Genomic DNA, 24,668 nt, shown 5'->3' with positions numbered 1-24,668 from the left:
AGTCGTCCTTCCTTGCTCATCTTATTATGCACATCTGTGAAAGGCTTGTTACTTTAGTACTCTGATTTTTTTATCTTCAGTACAAAGATATTAGCTTGTTATGGCACTTCACTTTTCATGTGAGAAACAAACTAGCGTAGTGGGGGGAAGAAAGGAAGGATAGGTCAGCATTCTCAGCTGACATTACTGTTATAATGAAACAGTGGACTGAAGCATTATATCTATTTAACATGGTGAGTAGGAGGGAAAATACCAAAATGCAGTGTTTGTATATGTAGCATAGAAGCACTTAATGTGTAACATGGGGTGGAAGAAATATTTTTGTGGGCAAGTCAGAGAGGAAATTTCTGATGGTTGTAAAAAAAGCAGATAAATAAACCTTTGAGATTAATGCCCTTTTTTTTTATTAGCCCCTTTACAAAAATCCAGTGTGTCCTTTCAGTAGCAACTATTATACTGAATGTAATTAGGCTAAGAAGTTTAAAATAGCTTTTTAAAAGAGTACTTGCTCATCACATTGAGTTTTTCTGTTACTCATTTTCTTATGTTTCATTTCTTTTAACATTGATAATGTGGATCTCCAAGGTGAGCGACGCTTTGATATAGCATAAAAGAAAATTACTGTTCTTTATTTCTGCTGTCATTTTGGATGGCCATTTAATTTCATCAGTTGATACTCATCAAATTTTATGTACAGGAATTCGAAGACTGGCTAAATTATTTAAGAGCACAACCAATGTGAGCCAATGATTTCTGCTCCTGAGTATTTTTCTGTGCCACGTCAATATTTGCAGTAAGTGTATACATCAGGAATTGCAGTTAAAAACTTACATTGTTGAGGATCCAATGTTCAGCTTTTGTTGCTCAGTGGTGGTAGTGAATCATCTAGTAGCAAAGTGGACGTGATTAGGAAACATTACTAGAGTTTTTTTGCAGCAAGAGAGAATGACTTGCTAAATTATTAACTCTTTAGAGCACCTCTATAAAAAGCTGTTTTCTCTTGGAAGATAAGGAAGATTTTGCTACTACTTTGCCCAGGAGTAGTACTGAGCTGTCTTGTTTGTGTGCATGTGTGCCTAAACAAAAGGTGGGGCTGGGTGTGTTTTTGAATGCGTGCAGACTGTTTGGGCACTTTAACCTTTAGTCTTAGATGGCTGCTTCTGAAGCACAGGTGGATTATCGTCCCACCGCTGAGCTTGCTGGCTGTTCTGTTGCACTTGTGTGCCTTCTACCCTAGCGATCTGTTGGCCTTCTCGTTGCTGTGATTTGTCATCTCTGCTAATTTGTTACTTGATGCTTTTTTGTTTTTTCTTTTTTAAAGTTGTGGTTTTTTTCATCATTTTAAGAATCCCTCTTGCCTGCTTCCTCAGGGCTTCATGTGTTTTGTAAGCCTAGTGCAATACCCTGATCGGTTTCATCGCTGCTTTGCTAGTTCTGGAAAACAAAGAAAACTGGTGGAACTTACTGAATACAGACTGGAAGAAGTCTCCCTGGATGAGACATTTGACCTCCAAAGTATTTGAGTCTGATAACAGACTCATTGCCAGGAGCCAGAAGCAAAGCATGTGTGTTTTTATGTTTTAACGTAAAAGAGACAGTGGCATGGGAGCTGTGCTTTGAGACTGTCTTCTGTTTATGCGGTGCCTGGTACAATACAGTACAACTGGAATTAATGAGAAAGGGTGTTGCTGTTAATGTATTAGTTTGAATTGCTGTGTACGTTCATTATGCAGAGTAAGTCTTTCTTTTAACTGAAGGCTACGTACTTAAATTTTTTTGTCGTTTTTAATTCCACAATTTATGCATTTGCGTGCTGAGATCTCCAGTTTTATGTAGTGCATAATTGTTTCTACTATGAGAAGAGAGACTTTTTGATTTTTTGACTCTTTGACTTCTGGTTTTAGTTAGCCGTATTGCACTGACTGTGTACAAAACAGCTTTGGTTTAGGAGATAAATTATTTGAAGATAACACGATCAGCACGTATAACTTCGTTTTGTATGGTTATAACCCATTTGCAGGTGGTGGTTTCTTATGGGTTGGTATTCAGTCTTCATCTAATTTTAGATGCTGGTCTGTCACACTGAATTACTGAGTTGTTGTATTTGAAAACCTGCACATCTGTTCCTACCTTGAGTTTCTGTTTGTATTAACTATGAGCCCAGCTGTGTATAGAAGCGGGGACATACAATCACACATATTCATAACTTCCAATTAAGTTACAGATAAACTTTTGAAGTGTTTTTCTACAGAAGAATGGTGTAGCAGCAGTTCTCGAAGCCATAAGCAGATACCATTTTTCTGTTAACCCTGCTTTGTGGCGTCTCTCTCTAAAACTATGAACAGCTCTCTGCTAGTACTCCATAGATGAATATCCTCTTTTCTTTCTTTTTTGTTAAATGTCGTAAGTGTTTTCCTTTCCAGCTAGCACTGATACAATGATGAAAGAGAAAATAGTGCAAATATCTTGCAATGTGTTTGTAAGCAAGAGAATTCAAAGCAGCATTACATATTACATTCCTGGAGAAGCTGGCCTCCTGGAGAAGCTGGCTGCACACGGCTTGGATGGGTGCACTCTACGCTGGGTTAAAAACTGGCTGGACGGCCGAGCCCAGAGAGTGGTGGTGAATGGATTCAAATCCAGTTGGCAGCTGGTCACGAGTGGTGTTCCCCAGGGCTCGGTACTGGGGCCAGTCCTGTTCAATATCTTCACTGATGATCTGGATGAGGGGATCGAGTGCACCCTCAGTAAGTTTGCAGATGACACCAAGTTGGGTGGGAGTGTTGATCTGCTGGAGGGTAGGAAGGCCCTACAGAGGGATCTGGACAGGCTGGACCAATGGGCCAGGGCCAACTGCATGAGATTCAACAAGGCTGAGTGCCGGGTCCTGCATTTCGGTCACAACAACCCAATGCAACGCTACAGGCTTGGGAAGAGTGGCTGGAGAGCTGTCTGGCAGAAAAGGACCTGGGGGTGTTGGTTGACAGCTGGCTGAACACGAGCCAGCAGTGTGCTCAGGTGGCCAAGAAGGCCAATGGCATCCTGGCTTGTATCAGGAATAGTGTGGCGAGCAGGACCAGGGAGGCGACAGTGTCCCTGTACTCAGCACTGGTGAGGCGGCACCTCGAGTACTGTGTTCAGTTTTGGGCCCCTCACTACAAGAAGGACATTGAGATGCTGGAATGTGTCCAGAGAAGGGCAACGAAGCTGGTGAAGGGTCTAGAGCACAAGTCTTATGAGGAGTGGCTGAGGGAGCTGGGGTTGTTTAACCTGGAGAAGAGGAGGCTGAGGGGAGACCTTATTGCTCTCTACAACTACCTGAAAGGAGGTTGTAGCGAGGTGGGGGTCGGTCTCTTCTCCCTAGTAACAAGGGATAGGACGAGAGGAAACGGCCTCAAGCTGCGCCAGGGGAGGTTTAGGTTAGATATTAGGAAAAACTTCTTCACCGAGAGGATGGTCAAGCATTGGAACAGGCTGCCCAGGGCAGTGGTTGAGTCTCCATCCCTGGAGGTATTTAAAGAACGGATAGATACAGTGCTTGAAGATATGGTATAGATGGACTTGGCAGTGATAGGTTGATGGTTGGACTCAATGATCTTAAGGGTCTTTTCCAACCTTGACGATTCTACGATTCTATATACTACTACTCCCTCCTACCCCACCTTTTCTCCTACCCCACCTTTTTTTTTTTTAAGCCTTCTCTTCTGTTTGATTGTTCATAGTCTGTCTGGTTATCTAAGGTCTTGATCTTTTATGAACAAAGTTTATATAATTAGATACCATCAAAGTTCAAGGGAATGCTGAGGCTCATCTTCCTGTGGGTTCCCTCACCTTAGATTGTGAGATGTGTTAGACAGTAGTGTTATCTTACTTAAGATATTTGTACAGCAGCTTATTATGATGAAAAAATAGTTTTAAGAAAGTCTGTAACCAGCATTGTTTTAATTAAAATTATATTACAAAAATCCTATCTTTTAAAGTAAATTCTTTAATAAGTTGCTTAGAAATAGTACTTTCCTTAAACACTCAGAATATATGATAACTGTCTCTATTCTGGAGACTGACGATATCCTAGGTAAAGGCAGAGTGGTTTGGAGGTGTGTCTGCTGAACTGAAAGTTGGACCAGGCATGCATAGTTTGCAATGAAAAGGCCTCTTAAGAGTTAAAAATAAGCCAATGTTTGGCTGTTTTATGACAGAAACCTTTAGCTCAGAGAGAGAGTGAATCTATTTGATCTTCTTAGATTTAAATGACTTGAATAGAAGTAAAGTCTAGCAGCTCTAGCAGTTCATCTCTATTTTTATGGTTGATTTTTCTTAAACAAGTTGTATTTGAAAGTAGTAGCTGACTAACCTGCCAGTCCCAAGTTTCACAGAAGAAGCACAAGGGATGTGGTTTGCTATGGGTGGCTTTTCTAATTTCCTTTGCGTCCTTTGATCTGTGCTGCAGCTAATGAATTGGGTATTGTTTTTACTACCATTGGCCTGTCTCCAAGTCTTTGTGCCTGTGAATTAAGTTTTAGTATGCTTTGCCAGCTCACCTTTTCAGAAGTTAAAGACCTAATCAACAACTTCTTTTACAGGGAATGCAGAGGGCGACCAATGTTACCTACCAAGCTCATCATGTCAGCAGGAATAAGAGAGGCCAAGTGGTAGGAACAAGAAGTGGTTTTCGTGGATGCACAGTCTGGTTAACAGGTACAGTAACAGGTTTCTGAGGATCCTTTTGGTTTTGTTACTGTCCTGAAAAGCTACTTAGCTGCAGCTCCTTTTCTTCATGCAAAGTTGAATGTTTGCAGAATCTAAGACCTTGATGCAATTTTATTACTATTTTAGGTAGACTAGCAAGAAATTGCTCTGGGACAGATAGTAACTTGAGAATGTATTTTGTTCAGTGCTCTAGGAGCGTTGTTTATTTGGCACTGTCTGCTGCTTAATTCTGGTTGAGTTTTGGAGTGTATGTTTTTTTGTGGTTTGTTTGTTTTGTGTTATAACCAATTCTGGCTCTTCTTACTGTCCATTTTACCTATTAACAAATGAAACCTAAATATTTTTTTGAGATTCCATGTTTCTGAATCTTTTCTGTGAAGGTCTCTTCTCTTTGGAATGTTCTTGTCTCCTTGGGTTGAAATAACATTTCAACATAAACTTATGCATTTGGACAGCAATTGTGTGTTGAGGCAATGCATACCGGGAGTTACTTTTGAAATCAGCACCACGTATTTTTCACTGAATTGTTTTGATTGTAAAAAGAGGGAGTAAGTAAATTCTGGAAGACAGCTTTGTTTCATAACTGTGAAGGGATTTTTTTGTTCTGTCTTTCAAAGTTCCTGGAAACTTCAACATATTTGAAGTTTTTTTCAGTTGAAACTAAAATAAAAAATAAATATAACAAAATGTGTTGTTTAATTAATTTGTAAACCATTTAGAGCACTGTTGTATTGCAATACAAAAGATCTTCACAGAGTATTAGAGAAACTTACTACACTAGATAAAATTTGTTTCCACTGGTGTTAATGACGTGTGAAAGGTAAAGCGGTAGTTGATAACAAATTGCTGGGAGCCGTTCCAAACAGATTTGATAGAGTAGCTTGCTGTCATGTATTTCTTTGGTAAAAGAATGGAGCCCTTTCTCTCTCTATTTCTGTCACGTAGCTGCAGCCTGTCTCTCAATGCTCGAATGATCTGGTAGGCTGCCTTTCTGTTTCTCCTGGTAATTCATTAATATCCTTTTGAAAAAGGTCACGATAAAAATGTTTTCTCAGTTATCTACATGGCAACATTTTCCAGTCATCATTCTTTTTAAACAAATATAATCTTAATGCCCAATTTCACTGTTTTTCAGGAGGAAGAAGGGTGGTGGTAGAATACAGAAAAGTAGGAAGGCTGTAAGGGATTAAGAAGAGTGTGTTGGGGAAGCTAGGTTATTGAAGATATTTGAGCACTAATGTTAGGGAGTGAAATGGACTGTAGGTATTGAAGTAAGCAAAGTATTATTTTCATGTGTAAAATAAAATGCAATTTTGAGAGTGTAAGTTATTTTAAAGACTTGTCAGCCTAAAAGCTGTTTTTAATTATTATATAACCTTAATTTCTGCATTTCATTACACATTGGAGACCAAATGATGTGTGAAAAGCTAGAGCATTTCAGTGTATAGCAAGCTAGGCGTGGGGACAAAAATTGCAAGTCAAAGACTGCATCAGTGAGAAGTAAATGAAGTTGCCGAGATCTTAATTTGGACTGCCATGCTTATTTTCTAGGGGGTGTACTTAATTGCTGCCAAAAGAAGACTGCTCTGTTTCAGCCTTGCTTTCCTTCTCTTGCCTTGTACAAGCTGTAGTGCTTGCCAAGCCCGACCCTGAGCTGATTCAGCTTGCTAAAACATCAGTGAACTTAACACAGCCTCCACACACACACAAAAAAGGGGGAAAAAAAAGAAAAAGAAAAAAAAAAAAGAGGGAGGGAAGATTAGCAAACTGAGTTGGCTAACGGGCACCAGAGGTGGTGGAATAATAGAGGTAGGATGGTGTGAGTGGAGAGAGGGGAGGGCAACAGAGCAGGACCTCCACTTTTGGAAGCTGGTTCCGGCCTAAGTCACAACATTCAACTTCATCATGTATAGCTGTTGTTCTTTTCAAAGTAGACAGGTAAGCATTGACACAAGAAACTTCAGTTGTCCAAGAAAATATAGGCAATTTTTATAGATGATGATAGATCATTATTCACAACTCTGCAATTTTTTGGGAGTTGTGACTATGAGCCAAACCATACTGAAATCTGTGAGATGGATGTGTGGGCTTTTCTGAAGAGAAAAGTGATGGCTTAGGTTCTTATGCAGGGCTTGTCCTGGGATGAGTGTATTCTTATGTTTTCAGTAGACTGCTCTGCATCTTCTGGATATTAAATTGAGTTAAGGAGGAACCAATGCAATAATTCCTCCTCTTTAAATTACCCTAAACTATTGCAGGTGTCAGGGTTTCCTTTGCACTTTGTGTTTTCTTAGAACATGTTTGTTAGCATGATTCTTATCCTTTGCTGTAAAGGTCTTAGAAGTAATACCAAACTGCTGTTTTGTGTGATTTTTTTGCTTCTTTTTCTGAAAAATCTTAGCCACCACTAATAAAGATTAAAACATTTTTCTTCACTAGTGCTATTTTTTTTTTTTTAGACTACCATTACCCTTAATTTTTTTTCTTACTCAAAGGATTAATGTCATCTTATGAAGATCAGAGTTTGTGTCCCATTTAGGAGTCAGTTGCTCTGTATAAGCTGAAGCATGTGCTCCAGATAAACTCCTGAAATCCGGTCTGGAAAATTATTTAAATACACTTCCAACTTAAAGCAAACAGACTTTTTAGTGCCAGCAAAACTTCTCAATTGTTTAAAGGTTTGTTGCCGAAGATTCTGAACTGGACTAAAGTTTAATATTAAAATTGTCTTTGCTTATTGCTAACACACTCTGGTTAGTGGAGCATGACTGCTGTGTATGAGTCTTGAGTGAGTGAGTTTTGTTCTGTATGTGGTGTCTAATTCAATGTTGTTACTCTGCAAGGAGTAAGAACAGAGTGTGGTTTGGTCTGATCCCATTTCTTTTGTTGACTGAAATTCACTTCAGTGTGAGATCTTCCTCTTCTGATGTAAATGTAACATCTTAACTCTGTGTTGGGTTTCTGAATTTAGTTTGCTCAGGTAGTAGCAACTGCCAGCAGCAGCACTGGGGAATGTGCACCACCTGTATAAGCAGCAGCAGCTCTCAAGGCCAAAGTCTTTTATCTGTTTCTAATTGCACGCTTAACTTTGTGCCTTACTCTCCCTATACCTATTGTCTGTGTAAAAGGCACTTGGCTTATATTGCAGGTAAGCATCTCCAAAAGGCATTGCTGCTGATGCCTGTCACTTTGGGTTTTTCATGCTAGCAGTGGTACATGTACTACAGTTTGTCCTAACTTGTTTCTCTGCTTATAATATATATTTATATTATTATTGAATATTCTAGGTCTATCTGGTGCTGGGAAGACTACAGTGAGCATGGCACTGGAGGAATATTTAGTATGCCATGGCATTCCATGCTACACATTGGATGGTGACAATATTCGCCAAGGCCTTAATAAGAATCTGGGTTTCACACCAGAAGATAGAGAAGAAAACGTCCGTCGTATTGCTGAGGTTGCTAAACTGTTTGCAGATGCTGGTTTGGTGTGCATTACTAGTTTCATCTCTCCTTATACTCAGGTAAATGTGAAAACCCTCTAGATAAAGTATAGGGAAAATACAAAAAGCAAAATGTCACTCAGAATTTTAGTTATAGGAGTCCCTTGCAGAACTTAGCTAGAATCAAATGCTTGCTTGGTTTTTTATGACATTTGTGCTTTCTAGAGATGATTATTCAAACTTCAGAAACATTAGTCTTATATAAAAAAGTTTACATTCCTCCTATAACTGGAACTGTCCTTCAGTCTATTAGGCAGAATTATTAATCTAATATTAGGAACAAACCCAAATGGACTCCAAGAAAGAGTCTTAAAATTAAAGGTCTTGTTTGATCCATGTAGATTCCAGTACTTCATAAATATGAAGATTAGGTATACACTTAAGTTAAACTGTTTTTAAAAGCAACTTTTCCTTCAGTGAATCAATGGTGTGAGCTGTATTTTACCAAGTGGCTTAAGAGAAAGATGTTTAAATTGCCCATAGTTCTTTTTACTTTATTCCATTCTGTGTATGCAACATGACATTGGATAATACTGAAAATTAACCTAAATCCATGTTCACATTGCTTTGTGAAGACTTTTTTTGTCTGTGTATGAGAACATGGATGGGAGAGACAAAAAGGATGTATGAACACCAAATATGTTGAAGAATGACCCAGGGGCTGTAGCTCAGATGTTTCACAGCATGAGAAGGTGTTATTTCTTCAGTTATAGTGGTACAAACAGTTCTTCTGATAATAATTTGGGGAACTCAAAATCCTGCAGTAAAACAGAAGTCTTTAGATATGAGGGAAAATAACCATATTTAGTAAGAGATGGTTTCAGCGGATTTTTTGAAAGTTTTTTGTTCTCTAAATGAAATTCACCAATTGTTGCAATGCTTGGCAAGCCATACAAATAAAATAATATTTGGAGCATACAAGTCTTGTCAGATTAATGAATGTAGAGAAATCTGGTGCTCTGGAGAGAAGGGTGGTCCTATCAGGAGCAGCAGGTAGTATCTCCTCTGACTTCAGTGAGCTAGGCAAACGTAACTGTTGGGTGTGTAACTCCTAAGATAGGGGCAGGTATAGAAAATTCTGCACTCTCTGCCTGGGTTTGGTTTTTTGTTATTTTTTGTTTGTTTGTTTAATAAATCAGGTTAATGTAAAATATCTCAAATCTTCATGTCAGCTTTTACCATGTGATGAACCTTAGCCAAACTGATGTCACTTGCAGGGCATCAGTTGGTCAAATCATGTTTCTTTTTTCAAACTTTGAAAACTTGTTTACAATTTACTGTCAGCTTTTTTAAAATGAACTTCGAAAGCAGAAAGACAATCAAAATATGTGGGTGCAATCTCCTAGTTTTTTTTTTTTCTGTTTTGTTTCAGGATCGTAATAATGCTAGACGAATTCATGAAGGGGCAAGTTTGCCTTTTTTTGAAGTATTCGTGGATGCTCCATTGCATGTCTGTGAGCAGCGAGATGTTAAAGGACTCTATAAGAAAGCCAGGGCTGGAGAAATTAAAGGTGAACCTAGATGTAGTCACATTCTTTCTACATAAGTGAAGCATTGGTGTAATTTGACTCCACATAAGTGGATGTGCTCAAGTCTGTGAGTGTACCACCCTTAAAAGCAGCATGGATTGGGGACAGGATGGAGCAGAAAATTGGAATCGACCTCTAGCTCATGCAACTGACTAGTTAAATGCATAGGGCAGTAAAAGGGCAAAACTGGCTATCCTCACGTCAAAAAACCTTGAGCAGATTACATGGTTTCTGTTGCAAGCTCTTATGATTGAGGATTAGTCTCTCTCCTTTGTCTGTCCATCGACTAGTTAAAAAAGAGCCTGATTCTCTCTAAAGTCTATGAAGAATTGCATTAATAAGAGTTACTAAATTCTTCCAAAAAGTAAAGCATGATCACCATCTTTCTGTAAAGACCATTAAGAACACTTCTGAAGAGACTAACTTTTCTTTTGAAATTAGGGTTCTATGCTAGTGCCCCTGAAAATGATTTCCTATCCCCAGCCTCAGATCAACATTTAAGTACAGCCTGCAATAAAAAGCTTAAATATGTGGTCACTCATCGCAAGTATTGTTTCAAGTGTTGCTTTGCTCTGTGTTATCTTACAGTTTGCAGAGGCTGAAGATAGCACTTTTTACCTGTATTAAGCAAAGCAGTTTTTAATGTAATCACTTTCAGGGGTTGAGGTTGCAGATGCTGTAACGATTAACTCACCAGTAATCAAAAGCGATACAAAAGTCAAGAAATCTAAGACATTCCACATGACTGGTTGCTTGATACTTCTAGTACTACCAAATATATCACGTGAAGATCAGGATTAAATAAGGCTGAAGGTTTGCTTAGAATCAAAGCAAGATGGCTTGAGATGGCACGATACAAAGATACAGTTCTGTACAGAATGCTTATTTGTGCTGTGGAGCTTCCTTAAAATTTTGTTAATTTTACAAGCCCCATAATGGAATTGTGTTACTTTAGAAGCGGTAGTGAGGTACGCAGTGTAAGCTACAAGTGGGTCTAGCCGTGGCTGTATCTTATAACCTGTCTGATATACAAAGGATGAAAATTAAATGAACTTGCCTGTTCACAAGGAATGTCAGCAACTGTTATCTTTTTCTCTGGCAATGGTAACGGGACACCTTCTGTGCCCCCTGTTCCCACTCTTCCAGTAATCAGATAATTATAAAGTATACAGGTTTTGGAACAGATACCAGCCTTTCTTTATCACATGGGGTATTGCAGCAATTGATCTTTTTCTTAGATGGGGAATTAAGCTACTAATTTTGAGAGTATTTAAGTCTGAAGTGATAAACTCAACTTTTAATGTTTGTATGTGCAATTGTAGAGGATGCAGATGTTCAGTTGCTGTAGCCCAGCTGATATTTCTGCTGCAGATTTGACTTGTACTGCTTACATGCTTTGCCTTTGGGCTTGATTTTTCCTTCTTGTTTATGCATGGTTAGTCAGAATCTCCTCTGTTTCAAAGCAGAGTGCTAGCTAAGTAGGCCAGAACAAGTGTCACTGGTAGGTTGTACAGTCTGTGACAATAGTTATAACTATAATAAACACACACATCTTCATTACACTAACAGCTATCTTAACATGGGTATATTAGCTAAACTAATTTAATAGGTGTTGGAATTCCGTACTCTTCAGAGTACTGCTTGGTGGCATGAGTGCAAATTTACATATATACTGGTTGTTCAACATCAGGCTTTGTATTAAAAAAACCCCCCAACAATCATAGCTAATAATGAAGGACAGCTGATGGATGACTATGGGTTGATGTGCACAGTTCTTCTGCTAGCACTCCTTTCTTTATTCATGGTATAAATCAAATAACTTCAACAAAAATGTGCTATGTGTGTACTGCAGAATGCTGAAGTTTGATGCAGTCATGTAGTAGAATTAGCAGATGGTCTGATAAGGAAAAAAGCTGTTGATTTCCCTAAGAAATCCTGTATTAAGGAAGCTAAAACTCTGTGCTCTTGCCTGTTGTGTTGGTTTATATGTAGCAAACTGTCTGTGAACAACGTTAAAATGGAGTGATCTTTTGGAAAAAGTTGCTTAAGATTTTTGTCTTGTGTTCTGTAGGTTTTACTGGGATTGACTCTGAGTATGAAAAACCAGAAGCCCCAGAGCTCGTACTGAAAACTGATTCCTGTGATGTGAATGATTGTATACAACAAGTTGTGGAACTTCTTCAAGAGAGGGTGAGCAGAAATGCAGATATATCTTACTAACTTTTTTCAAAGCATTTGTGTCTGCAATCTGAATGTATGTGCTGGGAAAAGCAGAGACAGTGTTTAAAAGTTAAAGACTTACACATCTTTAAATTCTAGCTTTTAAACTTGTCCTATTGTGTGTTTCCTTTTTAAACCTAAACATTGCAACAACATTGATCTCTAAGTGAAATAGGATTTGGACAAGTGGAAAATTAATTTATATTGATTAGCATAACTGATAACTGGAAGGGAGAGAAGGCTGTTTCAGTTGTTACAGAAGCAATGATGAATGCTGACTTTAAAACTGGTTGTAAGAGTCTGAATTTTTTTACTCTGTCTCTATAGCATACAAATTAATATATGCTGCAGATGTGAAGAGACAGGGATGCACTTACACAGTAATTTGAGCTGCCTTAAAGAGGGGCTGCTGTGGTGGTGTCTGGTTTCCCTTGGTTCCACTGTTTTTCTTGCACTAGTAAAAGTGGTCCTGCAGTTTTATAATGACCAGTTCAGGAAGCTGATCTTCTTGATAATGACTCGGTTGAGTTAATGTTTCATAACTTCTGAAAAGGTAGGTCTCTTTCCTCATTCATGCCTGCAATCTACACCATTCCTTTTGAAGCCTCCAGGCTTCCTCCTGTTCTCTGATAAGTGGGTTCAGCTCATTACCTGACCTAAAAAAACCCCCAACCAACCAACCAACTAACCAACCAAAAAAAAACCCAACCAAACAAAAAAACACAAGAAAACCCCAACCAATCAACCAAAACCCAAAAAAACTCACAAATAAACAAACAAAAAACCCCCAACAAACCACCCAGAAAAAAAACCAAGCAGACAAAAAAACCCAAAACTCACCAAAAGTGGAAGCAGCCATGAGATGGCTTTATCCTCTTGAAACCATATGCCCAGAATTTGCTAATCTCCATGTAGAAGAAATGTGTCTCCTTACATTCTTATCTATAGTCACTGGGTAGTGGGATGACATTTCGGACAATTATTTTAATTTAGATACTCTAGCAGACAATTATTCATGTTTTTTTGTGAGGTGGAAATTCTGGAAATTTAGGGTGTAGACAGTAGCTTGAGTAAAGCTCCCCCAAGTGTTGAAGTTGGTACAAGCAAAAGCCCTCATCCTTTAGCCAGCATGGAGTTAATTTTAACCCTCTGTGCCAGTACAGCTCTGGAGAGATTTAGTCTCTTGTATCTAAATTTTCAAGAAAACTCTGTTACTAGATCACTGCTTGCTCAAGGTTGCTCAGGAGATAAGACAGGGCAGAAAACCGCAGTAGATTTCTAGATTTTTACCCTAATGCTCATCTGAATATTTTTTTTGGAAGAAAAAGGGAGAGCTGTGTAGGAGTCCTACCTAGGTGGTGGAGGTGGCAGTTCCTGATTGTGGGAGGCCCTGTGCCTCCTGCTCAGAAGAACAATCCAGTACATTTCATAATTGTAGAAACCAATGCCGCGTGTGCCAAGATAGTGATCCCCAAAGTCTTGTGTTAGTACACTTAGTACACAGTGCTGAATGCTGGCTCCTGGCCCAGTCAGCTTTGCTCTGTCCTTTGCTTAAGGCACATTTTACCACTGGTGTTTTTTTTTGTTTTTTTTTGTTTTTTAATTTATAGACAACAGCATCATGAATGCCAAGATATCTTAGTGATTAATTAACTTTAATGAGAGACAATGAAACCAAGGCATGGCTTAACAGGCATGTCTTGTTCTCAGGCCATATTAATACAGTGATATCTTGAGAATATAATTTCTGTAGGTTTCCATTATTTGGAACAAGCTGTGTCTGTGTTCTTCTTTATTTACTAATCATAATGTATTATTAAAAAGACCATAGACCAGCAGCATTAAAAATAATTTGGGATGTTTGTTTTGCTTCAATAGCTGTGAAAAACTTTGGGAAGAAGTCTGCTCAAAACACTGGTAATCCTTGGATTTCAAGAACTATTTTTATACTAGTTCAGACAATAATGGTAGTAAAAAGAAGACAGCTGGAATGGTATAAATGTGTGTTGAGATAGAGGACAGATATACACACATATATATGTATTAAACAAGAATTTGAAACATTGTTCTTTTATAGGTAGTGGAACTATTTGGTTCTTAGGATTTTTTGTAATATTTGAAAAGAACTCTGAAACGAATGTACCAGGTCTTTTCCAAAAACATGTTCAATCTTTTATGGAAGAAAAAGGGAGGTAACCACACAGAAGTAGGAGTAATAAGCAGTTGTTGAATCTGGGAAGTTCTTGTGTGGTATAATTTTTTTTTTGGGGTCACCTGGTTTGCTTTCTTTGCACGTAAATGCAATAGATACTTCAAAGTTCTTTTTAGGGACCTAGAATGCAAGGTACTCATGAGTATCTCCTAAAGCTACCAAGTCTGAGTCGTATGAAAACTTCCTCCCCCCCTCCACCCCCCTAACTGCTCTCAGTACTATACAAATTAGTGCTTGCACACTTTTTTTTTCAGTCAGAAAGGCTTGTGTATCTTTTGAGCTTGATAAATTTGACTTTCAATCTGCTGATATTTTCCAATGGAGTCAGACAAGCCTCGTGTAGGTGTTTGGCTGTAAAGATTTTGTTGTTTTAGTTCTTGTTTTTATTGTCAACAAATATAGCTGATCTAGCCCATTGCACAAAGTTCGTATTTCCTTACTGTGGAATAAGTTCAATATTTAGCCTAGAAAATATTTTCTGAAGAAGTCATAGCTCAGGAATGCCACCTTTATTGTTAAGGAAGTACAAAAGTGTACAAGGAAAGAGTTGCATTTCCAGTAGGTAACTTTTTAAGCTTTAAACTTTTAACTACCTTTCTATAAAAGTCCCATTCTTAGGGACATGAACTTATGGCGGCTCTGCGAATACCACCCCCCAAACTGGAACCTGATTATGCACTTCTACTACTATTTAGATCAATCCACTGTGAGTGTACATATAAACTTTATTGTTGTTTTTGGTGGTTGTTTTTGGGGGTTTTTTTGATTGGTTTTTGGTTGTTTTTGGTTTTGTGTTTTTTTTTTTTTACCTCAAATTATACTGCAGCTATCACTGTAACAACACAGTGATTTTCTCTGGAGCAAAGTTCTCAATCTTGTCTAGCTCCTCATTCATGTCTCAAAAATCCGGTTATGAAGAATACTCTGTGTGATCACCGTGGTCATCAACATGAATTACAGCAGGGTCCATAACATCTTTCAGTGGATTTTTTTTTTAATCGAGAAACTTAAAACATGTGAGCTTAGTATTTTTAATATCTGTAACATTCTTGTAGAGCAGGCATTAGTCTTCAGCCCACTTTTTCATTATTTGACTGTAAATTAGGCATTCAGAGTATGACACAATTAATGATACCCAGCTGCTAGCTGGGTATCAAATCATTATTTTACTTGAAACCTTGTTTCCTGTCTCCTCCTGCTTTCAAAATAATTTCAGCAGAAAATTTGTAAAAATGCAACTGTTATTTTTTTTGGATGCAGTGTTCAAACCAAATACCTACAGCAAAAGGTGATTGAGTGGGACAAACTGGGTAGACAAAGTGTAGACCACAGGGATCTTAGAAATGGTTTACAATGCTGGAAACAAGCATTTGTATGAAATATAGTACAATGACATTAACTTGCAGCATACCTGTCTTTTAACTTTGATATATGCTGACATTGTGTGGAATAACTCACCTCTTTGATAACTAAACAAAGTAACTCTCTTCCTAAGACATGAGGAGGACACAAGAGAACTGAAATAAATTGTTCAGCATTATAAAAACATTCGTCAGCATTATGAAAACATGTGCCCATGCAGCAAAGAGGGCCAACTGCATACTGCACTGTAATAGCAAGAGCATGGCCAGCAGGTCGAGAGAAGCAATTCTGCTGCTTTACGTGGCACTTGTGAGACCTTATCGGGATACCATGTCCAGGTTTGTGCCCTTCTCCCTCACCCAGTAGAAGACAGACACTGATGTACTGGAGTGAATTGAGCTGAAGGCCACCAAGATGGTCAGGGGCTGGAGCACGTCACTGTACAAGGAGAGGCTGAGGGGAACTGGACTTGTTCAGCCCGGAGAAGAGAAGGCTAAAGGAGGTCTTGTCACTGTTTCTAGCACCCCAATGGGAAGGTTTAGAGAAGACTGATGAAGACTTTTCTCAGCAGTGCACAAGGGTAGGATGAGGGGCAACAGACAAGATGAAACATGGGAAATTCAAACTAGACATAGGGGAAAAAGCCTTTCACTATAAAGATGATCAAATATTAGAAGAAGTTGCCCTGGGAGCCTGTGGATGCTCCATCCTTGGAGATATTCAAAACTTGATTGGCCCAAGTTCCTCAGCAGCCTGCTGTACTGGGACCAGTTTTGAACAGGAGGCTGGACTAGATGGTCTCCAGAGGCTCCTCTGTGATTCTGTGATAAGGCTAATAGTTATTTTGTGTGAGAAGCTGGGGGAAAAAACCCCACACTCTGTGTAAAGGATATGCAAGATTATACTATTAGTTTTATACTGTTACAGTGAAGATTTAAACACACAACAGTAAAGATGTAAGCCAGAGTGAGCAGAAACCAGTATAAGCTTTTAAGCATAATTTAAAAAAACACCTCAGTATTCAACTTCTGTAATTCCCACATCAATAAAACACTGATTTCTTCTCATGCTTAGGAAAGTAAGCAGAACTTCCTCTATTTTAAGTTATGGATTTCCTATTTTTGAGGTATGTGTGCTTTGGTTGTGGTTGTTTTCTTTTGAAAATGTACTACTGAATGTTATAGAAATAGATTTCAGTAGCTCGTGTTGGTAAAAAAGTATGTATAATTTTGGAGTTATTATTAAAGAACAAGCTTCAGTTACATTGAATTGTGTAATCATTAAATACTGTGAAGTTTTTGTTACTTGTTTCTTCTGCTTGCTTCTCTTGTGTTTAACTTCCGTATTCTGGGAAAAGGCACAGACAAGGTTTTGGTTCAGAGCCATTCTATGTTAATTACAGAGACTCTGGTTAGGCGACAATCATCCAGTTAGATCTGCTGACTGATAGATTTGTATGAGTATTTCCTAAATGTTTTCAGTCAAAATGATTTAGGTTGATATAGATGTACTACATAAGCTAAACATGACGTATTTTGACCAAAACAAATGTGTAAAGGGCATCTTTACAGATTTGAGAGAAACAGCAGTAAATGGCTGGGGTCAGAAATTCCTCTTGTTGGCACAACAGGAGGAGTGTTTCTATGGCTCAAGTGAATTTAAAACATGATAGAACACAACTGATGGACAGAGAAGAGGCCCTCAGTCCAGAAAATCATACCTCTCTCTCTCTTAAGATCGTGGCTGTCATTGCACTTTTCAGTTTTCCCTGTACTTAATGTACTGACAAACTTCCCTGCAAGCTGTAGCTACCAAAATTTCAGTGATTATTGTAGTCAGGCAAATACTTCTATTTGTTTTTTCCATATATAAATAATTCAGTGGCCTCACACCTCAATTAATATGAACTTAGAAGACGAGTCATTCAGTATTGTAAATTGGATGTCACTTGTGAATGCCCATCTACCAGAAACTTGCCTGAAGGCCCTTTCTTTACAGGCTGTTGAGGATGTTAGACAGCATCAGCAAAGTACCTACCACTGCAGTCTGAGGAGGCACATTCCCATAAAGCATCTAGGTTTTTTTATTATTATTCTGCTGTTATTTATATGAATGCATTAAGAAATAATGTTGAGGAATATTGTGTAACTTGTCCTTCGGTAGAATGAACCTTTGAGTAAAGTTACTACCTTAAAGTGGTCACTAGATGGCTTGCTAACCTAGCATTTTCCTATAATTCATACAGTTTAAAGACCTATGGATTCCTCTTGCTGCTGTTTGGGTTGTTTTTTTTTTTTTTTTTTTTTTTAATTTAAGATATTTTAAATACCATTTTTATGCCTGCAAGGGAATCTAGGTTTACTAATCCTACAAATTCTCTAAATGTCTGACTCAGTGTTGCTAGAAGTGTCTTCAAGCTGTTTACATCCTTATAATGAGGTAGGTTGTTGACAGAAACTGCACTGTGAAACCTTTTTCTCCATTGTTTTGCCCATTAGTGGGACACTAAAAACAGGATCATATCTGAAGAGACCTTTTTAATAGGCACATTTATTTTAAGCTTTTGATGGTTTGTAAAATTAGGACATTCTAACATGGTAATGAACTAGGGTCCAGAGGGGAATCTTCTGTGAAGCAGCATAATGTGTACTTAGTCATTATACTTTGCTTGTCTGCTGTTCTTTACAGCAGGCAATAGCTTTGTTTGATTCTGGGCTTATTGCTGTGTCAGGAGTCTGCTGCAGGTCTCCTGGGCTGTAATGCTGCTGCTCAAGCAGAGAAAATGGAAGGCAGGTTTTGCCTAACTTACTGTCTAATAAAATCAGCTTCCCAAATGATGTCTGATACGTAATGGGCTGAGCTTTTCCTTATAAAACACAACTTCTAAGTGCTAGTTTAATTTGTTTTCCTTTTATTTGTCTTTGGAGATATGAATTAAGTAACAGCCAGTGAGACTCGCCACATCTTTCTCTCCTGCAGTAATTTTATTTCCCACTTGCTTCCATCATCCCACTCCCTTTGTTTTACTTTCCATGGAGATAGTGTGTAATGTCTGATAAATGCTTGGATAAATGCTTTAAAATGCTTGGGCAAACTTTGTGTTTCCTACAGGCTTACCTGTTTACTCTGGGCTGCATATACTGGAAAAATAAAGATAATGTCTTTATTCTTCTTATGGTTCTGTATATACTTTGCTGTAAGGGTGAGCTTTTTTCCTCAAAAAGTAAAGCATTACTTTACAAAAGTTTCCAAAACTCTGAAAAACCTGTTTTAAAAAGAACTGTCAGCTGCTTTTCACAGATTTTTTTTTTTTTTTTTTTTTTTTTTGCTGCTGAATCTCTCTGGAACATTTGACTGGGTTTTGACATTTTACACCATCCTTTGTCAGAGGAGACTCTTTAAAGTTCTATGATGATGGCCTTCTCCCTTCTCCCTTTTTGTTTAAAAATTATGTTTTTATACTTATATTCATATCTTACAAGAAGTTTAAGGTCTTGAGTCTTGAGCATTGTGGAGTGAGAATGTCTTGCTTAAAACACATGGAGGAAAACGTAATTTTTTTCAAATAAAAAAATTATATTCTGTGGTATTCTGGTTATAAAACTAGATTTCAGTTCATTGCATATATGTATGCACAGATGGCCTCACATTTAAATGTTCTAAGTGTTAGTATATAGATTAAGACACTGAAGTTATGTCATGAGCTGTAGGTAATACATTTAATTTGTACTTCTGTATTAATCACTTTCAGTTGAGAAAGATATTTTTTTTTTTAACCTCCATGTTACCGCTTCTGATGTATGTTGTATAGTGAATGACTTAAATTTATAAATGCTCAGTCTCTAAAACTTTTTTTACTTCTTTAGCAAGTGTAAAAGCATAGAGTCTTTCTTTCTGCTGTAGATAATGTAGGCATTAATAAGTCATAAAAACTGCACTTAATTAAATAGTTAAGTATTTACTAGGTAAATGTTATATGGGATACTTCAGGTTTAGAAAAAAATCTCGTCGGAATGTTTCACTTCAGTTACTCAAGCCAGCAGCTTGGCTAGCAATATATCATAATCTTGGAACAGTGCCGGTTTTTAAAGGAGTAAAAATTGCTTAATGAATAAACTCTTGCTACAGAGTAGTGCAATACTAGAATTTTACTTCTTGACCATGTGTTCAGTGTCCAAGAAGCATTTTGAGCAAACATTAAGTTCTATTTATTCCTTTTATACAGGACATTGTACCAGTGGATGCCTCTTATGAGGTGAAAGAGCTTTATGTGCCAGAAAACAAGCTACAGTTGGCCAAAACTGATGCTGAGTCTCTGTTAACCTTGGAAATAAATAAGGTATTGTGTGTTCAGTTTTCTCATTGCTGAAGTTGAAAGACAGTTTAATCTGTTGCTCAGAGAAAGTAGATATAGTCGAAATATCTGTACTGGTTACAGAATGTATCTTGGTATACTTTTTCACTCTTTTCTTGAGAGAAATCACAGCATCTGTGTTTTCTTTGATCACTTACTAGAGATAACATTTGAATCTTTGTAATTTCATAAATAATGTCTAGTATAGCGTTACTTAGTTTATCCCAAGCCTGGAGATTCAGCAGCTTCCTCCCATGCTGCCTCCTCCCCTTGCCATCCATGGACTCAACCATACCTGGCGTATCTTTGTATGAGTAGTTGTTTCTAGAAGAATCACTAACTTTTTTTTTAGTTTACTTACACAAAAAATTTTATTTTGAATTGTAATAACCTAGAAATATGAAGGAAATCGGTTACTGCTTCCTGATTCTCCTTAGTGGTAACCTTCAGCTGAACGATAGTAACCTTACATACCAGGCTCAAACAGTTGCAAACTTAAGTCTACAGAGATGATCAGATCTACTTTATTGTTTGTTTGTTTGTTTGTTTTTTCTAGTTAGAACGTATTCATGCTACTTTTCTGGCTTCCAGCAGAGAAAATGTGGAAAAGCATGGATCAACTTGATCAACTCTGTTCTTATTTTGGTTAAATGTATTATTTTCCAACTCAGATTAATTAGACAAAGCTGATTCTGGCTGTGTTTCTGTTGTACCTCATCTTCTTTTTCTTAAGAACTAGACCTAAACACAGATAAAATGCATGAGTGTTTTCACTGGCTTTTTGACAGTATTACTAGAACTTAAAGCTAAGCATTTGATTTAGGAGCTGACTAAGCTCAGAGTTGAGCATCTGCTGTGAGTAACTTGACTTGGAAGGATTGAGATGACATACTAAGCACTGAATTAAATAGTTTTAAAATTTGCCTAGCCTTCTACTACTAATAAATTTTAATACTTCCTTTCACTGCATCTTACTAGATCCTTTCACATATGTAAAACTATTTATTGCTTCGATGAGGAATAAATATTTAAGGTCACCATTATTAAATTTATGTAGTGTCCCGTTCTAAATTGCTCCCTATCTAGAAAAACAAATCCTTTCCTTCTCCACCCCCAACCAGTGGTTTGTTAAATATCAAGCAAGTATATAACATTAGCTTGGGAAGAAAATGTGTGTTGTACTTGCCGCAGCATAAATTAAACAGTGTAATAAAATTAGTCATGCTCTTTTTTGCAAAGGAGACTTGCACAAGCAAAGCCTGTCCTTGTCAAAGACTTGACCAAGTCTTAGTAATGGACATGCAGAAATAATAGAGGCCACACACTAAGTCATAGTGTGACTGTTTAAGTGCTAAGGAAGGAAATTCCCTGTAAGCTGATACCTCTTAAACTAAACTAAGTACTAGTCCCAAGAGAACTTTACTTGTGGGTTGTCTCACTAGTTTCTGCAATAACATTTTTCTTTCTAATCTGTTTTAAGATTTGACCTTTTAATGTTCACCCCCATAATTCCGATTCTTGTGGTAATTTTTGTGGTGTTTTTCTTTTTTTTTTTCTTTTTTCACCTCTTGGTTATCTTGCTTTGTTAAAAAATAAATGCAAGTGGGACTCTCTAATTCTGTTAAGGTGAACTTTATCAAACATTTACAAATAAAGTTTGTTGTTGTGCTTTTTTTTTGTTGTTGGTTTGTTTTTTAACACATGGAAATTTGATCTAGTGTAAGGACTGGAAAATAACCAAAAATATGAACAATGAGAAACAAATTGTTCTTTTTTGTACTTGTAGAAACTTTGAATTCTTAGTGATTAAAAAATGTAATACTGAGAAATCTTCCATTTACACTGTCCTGCATTTTATGGGCAAATCATGATCTATTATGATTAATACGTGACACCAATCATTAAGCAACAACTTTTATCTGCTCTAAGTCTATTTCTCCATTTCTTTACAAGGTGGATATGCAATGGGTGCAAGTGCTAGCAGAAGGTTGGGCAACACCCCTGAATGGCTTTATGAGAGAGAGAGAATACCTACAGTGCCTTCATTTTGACTGCCTCCTTGACGGTAGGGTAAAACTTACCATTTGTAAAACTGAGCAAACTAATCCTACTTCTAAAATATTGTTGATGCTTTGCTTCTTGGTGGTGGTGTGGTCACACATTATCAGGCTTGTGCATAACCTGGGGTAAAGAGACTAGATTATTATGATCATCAGTCTTAAGCTTGATGGTTTTATTCTTTTTATACCTACCATTGTGTTTGAATGTCTTGCCTTTTTGCCTTTATAAATTATACTTTTCAAATTTTTTCATTTTTGAAAAACATTTAAGCCTAAAATCTATGTTTCTAATTTGTTTTGAAGACATTTATTTTAGAATTCAGAATTGCAATTTAGTTGCTGTTTAGCTCTGTGTGCCAAAAGATTTGTTCCGTAATGGTAATGAAAGAAAGGACAACAAACTGACTTGAGTGCTGGAGCCATTGCAATTATGAAATCAGAATTTGAGGACTATGGACAATTGTCACATGTAATTAAATTACTATGACTTAGTAATTATCTTGTGATGATTTAAACAAATATATTTTATTTTGCATTACCAACTGGCTAAGAGCAAGCATCAGTTAAGGTAGTCAACAAGTGATAATAACCTCAGGTTTTGGAATTTGATTGTGGTCCTCTGTCATTTTTCATTTATTCCTCTTGAAGGCTCTGTTTTAGTCCAGCCTTTTAGGTTTTTTTGCACTCTATATATCAAAGAGGGATAGTAAAAATTCCTGTCTCCTCACTTCCTTCTGCATTACTCTTCTCTTGCTGGAGACCAAATAGCAGAAAAAAAATTGTCACTTGTCTTTCAATTCTATGATCCAGACATCTGTTGTCCCTCTTTCATTTTCTAGTTCCCTTTTCTAAGTGTCTCGGATACTATCCTAGGCAACATAATGTCATCCTGTTATTTTGGAGTATCTAAAGTTTGCAGTATCGTTTTTGAACTGCTAGTTTTATTTTTATTCCATTTGCCTTCTGTGTGTCCATTCAGGTGAAACATGCTCTGCAGATGGCATGTTATGCATTCAGCTGCTAACATAGCTTGTAGCTTCTTATTCTGCCCTGTCGTCTTCTGTAAATCAGAATTGTTATAAGGCTTTTAAGACCTTGTATAGGTGAGTGTTTCAGATATGGCAATATTGCGAGTTTTTAAACTTCTCTTGCAATTGTTTTTAGTACCTCATGTATGCTGCAAAAAGTAAGAGTAATGAAAAATAACTAATAACTTATTGATGGAAACAATTTTCAGTCCTAAGCTTGAATAGAAAAGTCATGTTCCTCTAGATGCTAACGCATTTCCTCTTCTTAGATATCTACTGCAACATTTATGTATGAGAACCTTTTTAGAAAAATGTGATTGCCTTAAAGCTGCTTTGCTGCTTGAAGCAGTGGGAATGGTTCAGTCAAAAACGCATCCTGAAAGTTTCCTCCCTGCTTGGTATGTTAGTTCTGGAGTCTCACGGCAGCAGTCATTTTCCAGGATTTTGATTTTTTTCAAGAGAGGGAAAATGTTTAATACCTGCAATGCATCTCATCCTTTGGGCTCTAAATGCAGTGTTTGTACTGACTGACTTCTGCATTGTGGAGATTGGTGCAGGTGTGTTAATATTCTCACTTAGAAGCTTAAGTTATCTGAAATAGTCTCAAGCTGACACTGTCCTCACCTGTGACTTAAGAAACTCACTCCACTACGTTGCCTCAGTTTCTCATTTGTACAGTGGCTGAAGACAGATGTCAAAGATATTATATATTTATTATGGGTCACTGACAAAATTTTAATAATTAACAGGTTTGAGATCTCTTCCCAGTTTGAAATATTTATTTCCTTGTTCGCAAAGCAAAAGGATTTTTTTAATTATCAAATTAGGAGTGGCATATCACCTTCTCTGTGACTGTTGCCAAGTTGAGATGCTTTGAAAATAACTCTGAGCACTAAGACTGAACTTAGGAGAAGATGTGCAGCATGCTTTTCATTTTGCATTATGAAGGAAGGGGGGATCTATTTTCCTCTTAAATTTTTCATCCAGCTTCATAAAGTTTAACTTCCTACCACACTTAAGGTAAAATTGAGAGAAGGTTATAAAAAAATGTATTGCTCAAATAACGGGGAAATCAGCCTTATTTAGAGTCTTGGCCCCACTCAAGTCAATAGCAAAACCCCCATTAACTTTAAGGGGGCCGTGACTTTTCTCCTGGAGACCACCCAAAAGTTTTGCACTCTTTCGGCAATTGTATGCTCATTAGAATTCAAGCCTTTGTATGAGACTTACAGTATGTATTCCACTGGGTTTCTCAAATCTCACTCCTGTAGTCAAGAAAAACAAGACTTCCAGCATCTAGCAGTGAAGTAAATGCTTAAAAGTGAGGACCACACACAACCTTAAAATTCAGATGCATTGGTTTAGTTTTAGAAGTAAAGTATCTGGTAAGCTTTCAGCTGAACAAACTATGCAAAATGTCTGCCTGACTTAACAGTTTTTTCTGAAATACATATGCTTGAATCTGAATACGGTTTTAAGTAAACAGCAAAAGTCGCCTTTTGAAATAGTTGAATTATATATGCTAGCTACGTGGGTACATTTGGCTGCTTCTATCGCATTGAACTTTTCTTATGGACTGAAAATATGGCTGCTGAGAATGCTATTTCTTTTGTACTCATTATCCACTCCAGTAGCAATCTTGCCTAATATTTTAGGTGATCTGTTTAAAAGGGTCAATTGTGTATTTCTGC

General features: G+C 37.4%; 1 protein-coding gene across 1 annotated transcript in view; it reads left to right on the top strand.

Annotated features, from left to right (window-relative positions):
• PAPSS1 (3'-phosphoadenosine 5'-phosphosulfate synthase 1) overlaps positions 1-24,668 on the top strand; it is a 51,954-nt gene that overhangs the window by 3,613 nt on the left and 23,673 nt on the right. Inside the window, exons 2-7 of the mRNA XM_087736320.1 lie at positions 4,584-4,698; positions 7,998-8,233; positions 9,585-9,723; positions 11,813-11,931; positions 19,761-19,874; positions 21,843-21,954. Coding sequence (XP_087592446.1) covers positions 4,584-4,698; positions 7,998-8,233; positions 9,585-9,723; positions 11,813-11,931; positions 19,761-19,874; positions 21,843-21,954 — 835 coding nt within the window. The remainder of the gene's footprint in view (positions 1-4,583; positions 4,699-7,997; positions 8,234-9,584; positions 9,724-11,812; positions 11,932-19,760; positions 19,875-21,842; positions 21,955-24,668) is intronic.

This window comes from Nipponia nippon, unplaced genomic scaffold, assembly GCF_047370975.1.
Source record: "Nipponia nippon isolate SJK-2023a ecotype South Korea unplaced genomic scaffold, ASM4737097v1 scaffold_6, whole genome shotgun sequence".
Taxonomy (NCBI): Eukaryota; Metazoa; Chordata; class Aves; order Pelecaniformes; family Threskiornithidae; genus Nipponia; species Nipponia nippon.
The sequence above is the reverse complement of the archived record's forward strand: the minus strand, read 5'-3'. Positions and strand labels throughout refer to the sequence as shown.